This window comes from Culex pipiens, chromosome 3, assembly GCF_016801865.2.
Source record: "Culex pipiens pallens isolate TS chromosome 3, TS_CPP_V2, whole genome shotgun sequence".
Taxonomy (NCBI): Eukaryota; Metazoa; Arthropoda; class Insecta; order Diptera; family Culicidae; genus Culex; species Culex pipiens.
In genome coordinates, this window is record NC_068939.1 from 62,139,246 (window position 1) to 62,153,532 (window position 14,287).

General features: G+C 35.6%; 1 protein-coding gene across 6 annotated transcripts in view; it reads right to left on the minus strand.

Annotated features, from left to right (window-relative positions):
• Positions 1-14,287, minus strand: part of LOC120426203 (uncharacterized) — a 92,280-nt gene that overhangs the window by 43,599 nt on the left and 34,394 nt on the right. For all 6 annotated transcript variants that reach the window (XM_039590912.2, XM_039590911.2, XM_039590907.2 and 3 more), the window contains exon 4: positions 5,866-6,027. In XM_039590912.2, the coding sequence (XP_039446846.1) occupies positions 5,866-6,027 (162 nt within the window). The remainder of the gene's footprint in view (positions 1-5,865; positions 6,028-14,287) is intronic.

Below are 14,287 nucleotides of genomic sequence, written 5' to 3' on the forward strand. Positions count from 1 at the left end.
ATGCTCCAGGAATATAGGGCAACAAGTTTTGCCTTAATACATTCCCAGGGAATGACCCAGAGTCCCATCCTAGAAGGATTTTCTAATTTATGGAATATTTGAATTAAAATATTTGAAGTTCAAATATTTCTGGAATTTTTTTCCTCCACATGGCCTCATGCCAAGTTGTATTTTTATGCTCCAGGAATATAGGGCAACAAGTTTTGCCTTAATACATTCCCAGGGAATGACCCAGAGTCCCATCCTAGAAGGATTTTCTAATTTATGGAATATTTGAATTAAAATATTTGAAGTTCAAATATTTCTGGAATTTTTTTCCTCCACATGGCCTCATGCCAAGTTGTATTTTTATGCTCCAGGAATATAGGGCAACAAGTTTTGCCTTAATACATTCCCAGGGAATGACCCAGAGTCCCATCCTAGAAGGATTTTCTAATTTATGGAATATTTGAATTAAAATATTTGAAGTTCAAATAGTTCTGAAAAATTTTGTCCTCCACATGGCCTCATGCCAAGTTGTATTTTTATGCTCCAGGAATATAGGGCAACAAGTTTTGCCTAAATACATTCCCAGGGAATGACCCAGAGTCCCTTCCTAGAAGGATTTTTAAATGTATGGAATTTTTAATTAAAATATTTGACGTTCAAATATTTCTGAAATTTTTTTCCTCCACATGGCCTCATGCCAAGTTGTATTTTTATGCTCCAGGAATATAGGGCAACAAGTTTTGCCTAAATACATTCCCAGGGAATGACCCAGAGTCCCATCCTAGAAGGATTTTTAAATGTATGGAATATTTTAATTAAAATATTTGAAGTTCAAATAGTTCTGAAATTTTTTTCCTCCACATGGCCTCATGCCAAGTTGTATTTTTATGCTCCAGGAATATAGGGCAACAAGTTTTGCCTAAATACATGTCCAGGAAATGACCCAGAGTCCCATTCTAGAAGGATTTTCTAATTTATGGAATATTTGAATTAAAATATTTGAAGTTCAAATATTTCTGGAATTTTTTTCCTCCACATGGCCTCATGCCAAGTTGTATTTTTATGCTCCAGGAATATAGGGCAACAAGTTTTGCCTTAATACATTCCCAGGGAATGACCCAGAGTCCCATCCTAGAAGGATTTTCTAATTTATGGAATATTTGAATTAAAATATTTGAAGTTCAAATATTTCTGGAATTTTTTTCCTCCACATGGCCTCATGCCAAGTTGTATTTTTATGCTCCAGGAATATAGGGCAACAAGTTTTGCCTTAATACATTCCCAGGGAATGACCCAGAGTCCCATCCTAGAAGGATTTTCTAATTTATGGAATATTTGAATTAAAATATTTGAAGTTCAAATATTTCTGGAATTTTTTTCCTCCACATGGCCTCATGCCAAGTTGTATTTTTATGCTCCAGGAATATAGGGCAACAAGTTTTGCCTTAATACATTCCCAGGGAATGACCCAGAGTCCCATCCTAGAAGGATTTTCTAATTTATGGAATATTTGAATTAAAATATTTGAAGTTCAAATATTTCTGGAATTTTTTTCCTCCACGTGGCCTTATGCCAAGTTGTATTTTTATGCTCCAGGAATATAGGGCAACAAGTTTTGCCTAAATACATTCCCAGGGAATGACCCAGAGTCCCATCCTAGAAGGATTTTTAAATATATGGAATATTTTAACTAAAATATTTGAAGTTCAAATAGTTCTGAAATTTTTTTCCTCCACATGGCCTCATGCCAAGTTGTATTTTTATGCTCCAGGAATATAGGGCAACAAGTTTTGCCTAAATACATGTCCAGGAAATGACCCAGAGTCCCATCCTAGAAGGATTTTCTAATTTATGGAATATTTGAATTAAAATATTTGAAGTTCAAATATTTCTGGAATTTTTTTCCTCCACATGGCCTCATGCCAAGTTGTATTTTTATGCTCCAGGAATATAGGGCAACAAGTTTTGCCTTAATACATTCCCAGGGAATGACCCAGAGTCCCATCCTAGAAGGATTTTCTAATTTATGGAATATTTGAATTAAAATATTTGAAGTTCAAATATTTCTGGAATTTTTTTCCTCCACATGGCCTCATGCCAAGTTGTATTTTTATGCTCCAGGAATATAGGGCAACAAGTTTTGCCTAAATACATTCCCAGGGAATGACCCAGAGTCCCATCCTAGAAGGATTTTCTAATTTATGGAATATTTGAATTAAAATATTTGAAGTTCAAATATTTCTGGAATTTTTTTCCTCCACATGGCCTCATGCCAAGTTGTATTTTTATGCTCCAGGAATATAGGGCAACAAGTTTTGCCTTAATACATTCCCAGGGAATGACCCAGAGTCCCATCCTAGAAGGATTTTCTAATTTATGGAATATTTGAATTAAAATATTTGAAGTTCAAATATTTCTGGAATTTTTTTCCTCCACATGGCCTTATGCCAAGTTGTATTTTTATGCTCCAGGAATATAGGGCAACAAGTTTTGCCTAAATACATTCCCAGGGAATGACCCAGAGTCCCATCCTAGAAGGATTTTTAAATATATGGAATATTTTAACTAAAATATTTGAAGTTCAAATAGTTCTGAAATTTTTTTCCTCCACATGGCCTCATGCCAAGTTGTATTTTTATGCTCCAGGAATATAGGGCAACAAGTTTTGCCTAAATACATGTCCAGGAAATGACCCAGAGTCCCATCCTAGAAGGATTTTCTAATTTATGGAATATTTGAATTAAAATATTTGAAGTTCAAATATTTCTGGAATTTTTTTCCTCCACATGGCCTCATGCCAAGTTGTATTTTTATGCTCCAGGAATATAGGGCAACAAGTTTTGCCTTAATACATTCCCAGGGAATGACCCAGAGTCCCATCCTAGAAGGATTTTCTAATTTATGGAATATTTGAATTAAAATATTTGAAGTTCAAATATTTCTGGAATTTTTTTCCTCCACATGGCCTCATGCCAAGTTGTATTTTTATGCTCCAGGAATATAGGGCAACAAGTTTTGCCTAAATACATTCCCAGGGAATGACCCAGAGTCCCATCCTAGAAGGATTTTCTAATTTATGGAATATTTGAATTAAAATATTTGAAGTTCAAATATTTCTGGAATTTTTTTCCTCCACATGGCCTCATGCCAAGTTGTATTTTTATGCTCCAGGAATATAGGGCAACAAGTTTTGCCTTAATACATTCCCAGGGAATGACCCAGAGTCCCATCCTAGAAGGATTTTCTAATTTATGGAATATTTGAATTAAAATATTTGAAGTTCAAATATTTCTGGAATTTTTTTCCTCCACATGGCCTCATGCCAAGTTGTATTTTTATGCTCCAGGAATATAGGGCAACAAGTTTTGCCTTAATACATTCCCAGGGAATGACCCAGAGTCCCATCCTAGAAGGATTTTCTAATTTATGGAATATTTGAATTAAAATATTTGAAGTTCAAATATTTCTGGAATTTTTTTCCTCCACATGGCCTCATGCCAAGTTGTATTTTTATGCTCCAGGAATATAGGGCAACAAGTTTTGCCTAAATACATGTCCAGGAAATGACCCAGAGTCCCATCCTAGAAGGATTTTCTAATTTATGGAATATTTGAATTAAAATATTTGAAGTTCAAATATTTCTGGAATTTTTTTCCTCCACATGGCCTCATGCCAAGTTGTATTTTTATGCTCCAGGAATATAGGGCAACAAGTTTTGCCTTAATACATTCCCAGGGAATGACCCAGAGTCCCATCCTAGAAGGATTTTCTAATTTATGGAATATTTGAATTAAAATATTTGAAGTTCAAATATTTCTGGAATTTTTTTCCTCCACATGGCCTTATGCCAAGTTGTATTTTTATGCTCCAGGAATATAGGGCAACAAGTTTTGCCTAAATACATTCCCAGGGAATGACCCAGAGTCCCATCCTAGAAGGATTTTTAAATATATGGAATATTTTAACTAAAATATTTGAAGTTCAAATAGTTCTGAAATTTTTTTCCTCCACATGGCCTCATGCCAAGTTGTATTTTTATGCTCCAGGAATATAGGGCAACAAGTTTTGCCTAAATACATGTCCAGGAAATGACCCAGAGTCCCATCCTAGAAGGATTTTCAAATTTATGGAATATTTGAATTAAAATATTTGAAGTTCAAATATTTCTGGAATTTTTTTCCTCCACATGGCCTCATGCCAAGTTGTATTTTTATGCTCCAGGAATATAGGGCAACAAGTTTTGCCTAAATACATGTCCAGGAAATGACCCAGAGTCCCATCCTAGAAGGATTTCAAATTTATTGAATATTTGAATTAAAATATTTGAAGTTCAAATATTTCTGGAATTTTTTTCCTCCACATGGCCTCATGCCAAGTTATTTTTTTATGCTCAAGGAATGTAGGGCAACATGTTTTGCCCAGGATCATGTCCAGGAGATGACCCAGAGTCCCATCCCAGAAGGATTTTTAAATTTAATAAATATTTGAATTAAAATATTTTATGTTACAATATTCCTGGAATTTTTTTCATTCACATCCAAATTTTCATACTCCAGGAATGTAGGGCAATAAATTTTGCCAAGAAACATGTCCAGGTAATGTTAATTGTTCGTTTTTTTTAAGTTTTGGAATCTCTCTTAAAAATTGTTCCTGGGATAACCATGACAAGTTATCCCGCATGCCATAAAGATGGCCGCCATAGCGCTATAAATTATTCCCGGGATAACCATCTACGGGATAACTTTTCCCACCTCCGAATGGTTACGCTGTCCGCTATGTAAGCGGATGATTCTGGGTTCGATTCCCATCTGCTCCAACCTTCCATCGGATGAGGAAGTAAAATGTCGGTCCCGGCCTTGGTTGTTAGGCCGTTAAGTCATTCCAGGTGTAGGAGTCGTCTCCATGCCATAAGTACAAACAACACACCAAACCAAGCCTACTCCGGTGGAATCGCTGGCGGCGGTTGGACTCGCAATCCAAAGGTCGTCAGTCCAAACACTGGAGTGGAAGGTTCCTTGGAGTAAAAAGAGGTTTGGGTGCTCTCTCCATTCAAGCCTTCGGACTCCAAGGTTCGAGCAGAAACTTGCAATAGAGACCACAAAAGACCCGGGGGTCGTTAATGTGGATGGTTTGATTTTTTTTTTTTGATTTTTTTTTTTACGAAAGCAACGAATCCCGTTTTTAACACCAAATTAACTTGCAGAAATATTAAAGTAAAATCATAAAAATTACTTTCTACAGCTTGTTGAACTTACTAAAAAATCTAACTTTTTTAAAGGGTTCAATGCATCGATTTGATCGTTGACGTTGACATAAGGTGGGAGAGTGAGTGTCTGATTTTAGTCAGGTTTTTATTTTTTCAAGAGCATAGCACAGCGATTTCTGTTTTGAAACTGCACTAACAATATCAATACAATTATTGTGGATGAAGGAGGCTTTCACCCTAGCATTATCATTCATCTTTATAAATTGATTTTCCAGCATGTTCAATATGGTGAAAATGATTATACGATGCAGCAGCGCTCATATCAAATCACTGATCAAAGCCATACCCGTAACTTTGGCTTGAATTATTGATATCATCCCAAATCCCTGCTGAAAATTTAATCCTGTTTGATTACGCGCGTCAGCTGCATCCAATTGGCTTTTATCGTTTAACGTGGACGCAGCGTTAAATGCAGTGCACTCTCAAAGAGTGAAATTTATTGCTTTTCATGATTTACGATTATTATTTTTTAATGAAACATGATATAAATACTTTTAAAGTGAAATAATGTTGTAACATAACCTCAAATATTAATTTAATAAAAAAATATGTACTACAATTGTATCATTACCAATGAAAAATATTCGATAGAACAAACCGGATATACTCACCTTGTGTGCAGAAGACACGTTTGGTTGGCTTTGAGTAGCTAACGGAGTGGAAACCGGGCGCACACTGACAGATGGCGTTGTGCCGGATCTGGACACAGAGGGCGTGCTCGTCGTTGTAGATGCAGGTCTGATCGTGGAAACATTGATCGCCCAACTTTTTGGCTGCTCTTCCGGGCGATGCGTAGGTGTGTCGTCGTTGGATTCACCGGAAATGGTTGCCGTGGATGCGACCGGAGATGAAAGATGCACGGAACAAAAGAAAGGCATTGAGTTAGAAAGTGCTGTCAAACGGAAATATGACACACAATGGCAACTGGCAATCGCACAAAAACAAGCGCACACACACACAAACTCACACGCACTTGTGACTATCGGAAAAGACAGATTTGTCCTTTGTTACGCATATTGTGCTGCTTCCGGGAAGTCGAAATAAAGGCACCTTGTCCTCGTTTCGTATGTATGTATTCTGGGAAAATGGAAGCAATGATACAGCGAACAGGGCATACAGCTTTACGTTGCCTAGGGATTTTTTTTCAGGAAATTTAATCAAAACTTCTGAAAAAAGTTTGATGTGCGATTTCGTGGAGCCATTATGACAATCAATATCTTGTCGGATTGTGTAATACAGGGGTATCGTATAACAGGATGGTATTTGTAGAACATAATTTATTTTCCAAATAAACATTAACTTTTTCCTAGTTGACTTACTTATCAACATCAACATCAACATCGAAATTTCAAAATTGCTCTCAAATTTTGAATCTTCATAGGAAAGAATAACTCTTTTACTTGTTTATGTGGCTTTGACAATGTTTTGAAACATGTGATTTTTGAAGGGTTCTGCCGTAGCTTTATGTTTGACAAACATTCCCGGAGGCCCCGGAATTGTAAGTTGAAAAAGTATGCAGAAATTTGTTGTTATGACCCGTTCCTAAACACACCAAATTGTGGATTTGTTTTGCTTAACATTTTTTGTAAATTGTAATTCATTGTAAATTGATATAACTCAGCCATTATGCTTCCAAATTTCAATCTAAAATTGATCTTGAAGTCATCAATAAATCACGTGGACACTGTTTTGAAAACTTCATACCCACTCCCTTCCCCATTTTAAAAATATGTCCAGTATAAAAAATCTGTTCTGTATGGAGCGTGGACAATCACCGACCACGTGGTTAATGGCTGGCCCCCTATCGTAAAATTTCCCTTGCGTCCCAAAAATGATTGAATCAACCTTAACATTTCATATGGTCAGAGAGAAGTGTTAAGGTTAAACAGAAAGGTATTACCTTATTGACATCACGACTCGTTTTTGGAAGTACCTTTAAGGAAAATGCCGTAACTTACGGAGTCGAGTTCAGCAATTGCTTTAAGTTGAACAGAGGAACTTGTCTAAGAACTGACGTCTCGTTTCACCTTGAATGCCTTTTCAAATGTCACTGTTGATTTGACCATTTCGCAAACACATTATTTTTCAAATAATCCGTAAAATTTTATGTAAAGTGTTTTTTGATTGCTACATTTTAACATCTAAAAATAATTTCAAAATGTTTTTCACTTTTTTAAAAATTCAGATTTTTCGAGAAATTGGCAACACTGCCAAATGAACTTTGACCAACTTGTGCCTTAGCACAAAAGAAAAGATGCCATTTGATGTCATCTATAACATATTTTTTTTTGAGAAGTCCTTAGTAATATTTACAACTTTGCCGAAGACACCAAATTGGTCAGAAAATCCGTTCTCAAGATATAGATTACAAGAAGATAGGATGGGTAATTCACTACCAACTCACACGAAAACGGGAAAAGTTGCCCGACCCTCTTCGATTTGCATGAAACTTTGTCCTAAGGGGTAACTTTTGTCCCTGATCACGAATCCGAGGTCCGTATTTTGATATCTCGTGACCGAGGGGTGGTACGACCCCTTCAATTTTTGAACATGCGAAAAAAGAGGTGTTTTTCAATAATTTGCAGCCTGAAACGGTGATGAGATAGAAATTTGGTGTCAAGGGGACTTTTGTGTAAAATTGGACGCCCGATTTGATGGCGTACTCAGAATTCCGAAAAACACGTATTTTTCATCGAAAAAAACAATAAAAAAGTTTTAAAAACTCTCCCATTTTCCTTTAGTCAACTGTAATTTTTTTGGAACATGTCATTTGAAGGTAAATTTAATGTTCTTTTCGAATCTTCATTGACCCAGAAGGGTCATTTTTACATTTAGAACAACATTTTTCATTTTAAAATTTATTGTTTTTTCTTACTTTGCAGGGTTTTTTTTTCAGAGTGTAACAATGTTCTACAAAGCTGTAGAGCAGACAATTACAAACATTTTGATGTATAAAAAAAGTTACATAAAAAAAATGAAAAAAAAAATATAGTATCAAAAACGTTACTTAATCCACCTTTAGGTGGTTGGTGCCTTCCTCGCATATTTTTATCAAAATATCTGAGATCAGGAATCAAAAAAGTTTATTAAAAACACTAAAGCACTTATAACTTTTGATAGGGTTGTCGGATCTTCAATATTTTAGGCTTGTTGGAAAGGTCTTTTGATAACCTATTCAACGATGAGTCGCATGATAGATCCGGACAACTTTTTCATCAAAATATTTGAGATCTGGCCTCAAAAAAGTGTATAAATAACACTTAAGTGCTCATAACTTTTGATCGGGTTGTCAGATCTTCCATCTTTTGAACGCGTTGGAAAGGTCTTTCAAATACCTTTCTAACAATACATAGCATGACGGGTTTTCTTACAAAAACCACCCTTTTTTACAATATTTCAAACTCTAACCAATCGTTTTTTAGCATAACTTTTGAAGTAAACATTATTATAATCACTAGGGTCTTGTGGGACCCCAAGACGAATCGAATGAGATCAAAACGGTCCAAATCGATCCAGCCAGTCCCGAGATAACCGTGTGCATATTTTTCGGTGCAAGGACTCACATCCAGACACACGCACAGACATTTATTCAGATTTTGATTCTGAGTCGATAGGTATACGTGAAGATGGGTCTACGAGGTCAAATAAAGAAGTTCATTTTCGAGTGATTTTATAGCCTTTCCTCATTGAGGTGAGGCAGGCAAAAACGCTCGTTCTTGGGATTATTGCTTTTTATAATTTCTTCCATTCGAGTGTTTGATCAACCTAATAACTAGGGTCGAAAATAAGGACTTTAGATTCAAAAATCACCTTCGTTGACGGTATTTAAAGTTTTGATCACCCAAGGTGGGCTTTGATCTTAAAACTCGCCAAAAATCTTTTTTTAACAAATTTCAAAATTTCATGGTTGGAAGATTGACTATGTCAATGTTTTTAAAAGTTTTTTTTTTCAAGGGTCAACTTTGGCTTTGTGTCCCTAACATTTTCAATATTTTTTGTTAAAATAAGAATGTAGTAGTTTTTGTTCTGTTCCAGACTACGCCATTGCGCATTTTTTTTTTGCAATTCAAATGATAATGTTATCATTCTATAATAGAAAATGTTAAAAACAAGCAAAAAATTGAAAAAGTGACTGTAACAACATGAAAAACTAAAAAGCCAGGTCATGGTTATAAACAGTAGAAAAATTCCAAATACTGTCAGAAACAAACATAACATATACAAATAAATGCAAATATAAATGATAAAAAATGGAACAAGGAAAATATAAAACAAGAGAAGTCAAATTTTCGTACAACGAAATTTTCTCAACATGACCTCCAGAATTTACAAAAATATCTAAATATGGGTATTAAAGGGTTAAGTGACAATAGTTCAACTTGTATGAATGCTTATAAGTTTTTTTCTGCTTTCTTTCGAAAGAATTTATAAAATTCGCAGCTCAAAACCATTATAAATACCCAGTCGGCCCCCATTTTATGGCAAATTTTAAATAAAAAGCATCAAAATAAAGTTTAAAAAATTCTGAAGCCTTTCTGATCACTCTAGGAAAGCAAAAACATTTTTTAAATGCTGAATTATCTTTATTTTTTTTGTGACACCAAATCAAATCCTAATTTGGAACACATTCGTGACATAGATGAAAAATATACTCAAAGTTTAATTTAATGTGAAAAAAACAACCCGCTGTCAAAAATAGCACTCAATAATTGCTTTATGGCATCATTATTATACCTATCATAAACTTCCCTCACATGCAATCAAAACTGTTGCCAGCAAGGCTCGGATGCGGTGGCATCGGGCCGTCTAATTTATTTCCAATATAATTGCACGAACCGCTGAAAAATTTAATCCATTTAATTTGAATCGTTCCCAAAGGTGCTGTGCAGCCGGTGCAAAATATAAGCTGCCATATTTTTCTCTCTCTCGCTGCCTGTTAGTTGAAAGCTCACACGTGTGTCCAACAGATAAATTCACCACCCAACCGCCGACACGCCGGCCAAATAGCATATTCTAGTAGGTACTGGTGGTTACCGCACACACAAAGTTCCGTGCCACGTGGCCCAGTTTTCCGGTGTTCGCGCTCGGAAAAGTGCCATATCAAGGCTGCGGATTATTTGAAGCGTTTTTTTTCGTTATTTTTTTTTGCTTCCTTTCTCACGCTCCTCTGCAGCTGCTGCTGCGTTTTGCTTCATTTTCAAAGTCACGGACTAAATCGCGACAGAACTAGAAGCACCACCGGCTAGGCTATCATTTGACGAAAATACAATTTGGAACGCGGCCAAAATGGATTGCCCCAGCGCGGAACACGGACGCATGGAAGGGTTCTCGGCTAGCACCTTTGTGCTGTGAACAGTCGCATTGAGGGGTGGCCCCTGGGGTTGGATGGATCTTAGCATCGAAAATTATCCGCAAAAAAAAACAAGCAGAATTGAATCCATTAATTATCATATTTACTTCAGAAATTTAATGTTTTTGTTAGTTCTTGTTAGCAAATCTGTCTTCTTTTATCTCACAAATCGAATTTTGATCATAGTTTTTAATTTGGATAAAATTTTATCCCATCTATTTCCTACGTCAAATATAGTCAATTTGCATCTTTCGTTCAGCGGTTGTCCACGCTCCATATAAAAAAGATTTGTTTTGTATGGAAATTATCCACGAGGGGAGAGGGGGGGGGGGGGCGGTCTGAGATTTCAAAAAGTGTTCACGTGGTTAATGGATGGTCCCAACTCAATTTCAGTTGAAAACGCTTTTTATGAGCTGTAATTGAATGTCCCCCGCCCGTGTGGATCAATCGGACCGCGCACTGGACTCACAATCCAGAGGTCGCCGGTTTGAATCCCGCGGCGGGCGCTCTAAAATTCTTTGTGTAAATATGGGTATTCGGCGCCGTCGCTCCGTGCCATACTTTCATACACTTAGGAGCCCAGGGCGGCGAAGTCCTTGTAGATAAAAAGGAAGACACTAGTGGTTGGTACTAGCAATGGTGGCCGACAGCTATAAAGTCAACTTCGTTTTTTTTCAATTGAATGTCAATGTGCTGATATGGCAACATTGAAGGCAGGATAGAGCTAGATGCTGTTCTCTTACGTTTTTTTTTAATTTTAGATTTTTTTCATAAGTTTTAGGGGATTAAAAAAGACATCTTTTAAGACAAAGTGCGTGATGGTGAAAAATCTGGTTTAGGAGATATGTTTTATTTTTGCAAAATATCAGAATCCTGGACCTGGAAATAAATTATTTAAAATCATTTTTAAAGTAAAATCAAACATGCAATCGAAAAGTACTTTAGTTGTGGATAAAATTACCCTTTTAAGTTATAGCTAATTTTAGGTTTAAATTTTCGATTTCTCTTCGTTATACTTCTGGAATGAAAAGCCCCAGTGAAAAAAATATGTTTGAAAACCTTTTCTGATTTTCAATCTTTTCAATAAACAAACATAAAAAATTATAATTTGATCTGATTTATGAAATCATGAAAATTATCTATTTGTAGACATTTTCAAAAGTTAATTTTAATTTAAAAATTTAAATTGTGCAGAATGTTTAAAAAAATATTTTTACGATTACTTATAATTATAGAACGAAAAAAATATGTTTTATCTAGATTATGCAACAATTTAAATCTCGGTCGGAACATATTTTGACTTAAGTTCAAAAGCCACAATTTTTAACACCAACCTCCTTCAATTTTACTTCATAAACATTAATTTTCAGATCATATTTGCTGATATTCAATCTCAAAAAGATAATCAAATGAAGTTTCATTCAAATAACGTCAAATATTCAAATGGCGATAATGAAAAATTTTGTGAAGTTTTCAGGTCTTTCTAGACATTTTTTGATTTTTCTTCCGGGCATATGTTTGCTGAAGGGGTAAATAATTTTCTACCAACTCACACAGCCTCACACAACTCACTGCCCGACCTCTCAACGACAAGCGTGAAAAAAATCCATTTTAAACTTTCGTGTTTTTTGTAACTTATATGCAGGGTTATTTTTTAGAGTGTAACAATGTTCCACAAAATTGTGGAACAGGCCATTATAAAAAAAGATATACATATAAACATAAGGGGTTTACTTGTAGTCATCACAAGTTATCGCGATCTTACCACAATTATTTTTTGAAAAAAAAAAAATGGTTTTGTCGATCATGCCCGTTCAAGGTCATTGAGAACCACACACAACTGACAAACCAAAAGGAACGGAAAAAATATTTGTTTTGCAAGACTTTTCCAAACTTTGTTTTTTAAATCTCGATAAATCGTGATGACAAGAAGTAAACCCCTTATGTTTATGTAGCATTTTTTTGTAATTGTCTGCTCTAACACTCTGATTGTAAAACTCTTAAAAAAAAACCCATGAAAACATAAAATTATTTTTTTTTTAATTTTTTGACATTTTCAGTAGAAAACAGAACGATGCACAGTGGGGAAAATCGAGGCAAAAAACGGGCTTAATTGATGCCGGTCAATAAGCACTTTCAACCAAGACTGTTCTCATGTAGGACCTCCTACATTTAAAATCACTGAATAGCGATAGCTACAATATTTCATGAATAAATGAAAGTTGCTAGTATTTAAAATTGAGGTGAAAAGTCATCGATTGTGATTGGACACTCAATAATATTTTAACTGAATGAATGTACATGAAAGAGAAAATCTGAATAAATATAAATTAAAAATAAAACCAAGACTGTTCTTCTGTGAAAAATTCCGAGGAATCGATTGGTGATGGTGAGAATCCGCGGAAATTTGCGTAAATCCCGTTTATGTTCGATTTACCCTATTTTTGCTGTTTTTATAAGTTTTAAATATGTTGCTTAAATGTTCAATGCAGTGACATAACTTTTTCTTCTCCATCGAAATGATTTTCAGGTACATTTTGCGAGTTTTCCCTATCACCAATCGATTCCTCGGAATTTTTCATGTCAGAAAGAGCTATGTCAAAATATTGAACATTTCAGCAACATTTAAATATGTTAAATAAATAATAAAAACAGCAAAAAATAGGGTAAATCGACCTTAAACGGGCTTCACGCAAATTTCCGCGGATTCTCACCGTCACCAATCGATTCCTCGGAATTTTTCACAGAAGAACAGTCTTGGGGACCATCCATAAACCACGTGGACACTTTAGGGGGGGGGGGGGGGGTATGGCGATTGTCCACGCTCCATACAAAAACTTTTTTTTGTATGGACAATTGTCCACGAGGGGGGGGGGGGGGTTGAGATTTCCAAAAAAAGTGTCCACGTGGTTTGTGGATGGTCCCATTGGTTGCAAGTTCTAATTGACCGGCATCAATTAAGTCCGTTTTTTGCCTCGATTTTTCCCACTGTGCGATGTTTTTGTTAGATGCCCACAATTGCCCCGGGCTACTCTAATGTAGAGCATCTTAGACGTTGTCTTAGAAGATTGTTTAAGTATAAAAGTATGAGTCATCGCGTGTTTTGTTTTAGAGAATGTACTCCATAGACTGTAACAAAAATCATTGATTAGCGGGCATTCAGGTTTTAGTTCCGATGCCCGTACTAAGCCTAAAACCGAAACATGTGCATGATAGGACGTAAAGCCCTTAAAATTTGAATAAATTTTGTTTTCCAAAAATATCAAACCTTAAGGCCGGTAGAAAGCTTCATTTTGTATGCAAAAGTGTACCGTTTTCAAGTTTTAGGCTGCTTTTTCTTTGAATAATTCCTGATTTAATATCGCCCTTCCCATAGCACCGTTGCTCGGATGGCACGCTGGCGGTAAGAAATTAAAAATACGCGATTGAATAAGTCCTTCCTATAGCGTCACAGCTTGGAAGGCAACGTCTATGTTTCACTTTCTGGTCATATCATATTCAAATGAATCTGTTTTTTTTTCGATTTCGCGCGCGGTTGATTTGACTTTACATTGCTTATTGAATATTTTCTCATTCTTCGCTACGGCTTAATAGTATTTCATTGCCACGAAATAATTAAAAATCGGTCGTTAAATCATCAAGAATAAAGCCTTTTTTCACAAGTCTTTTTCGGATTTTATACA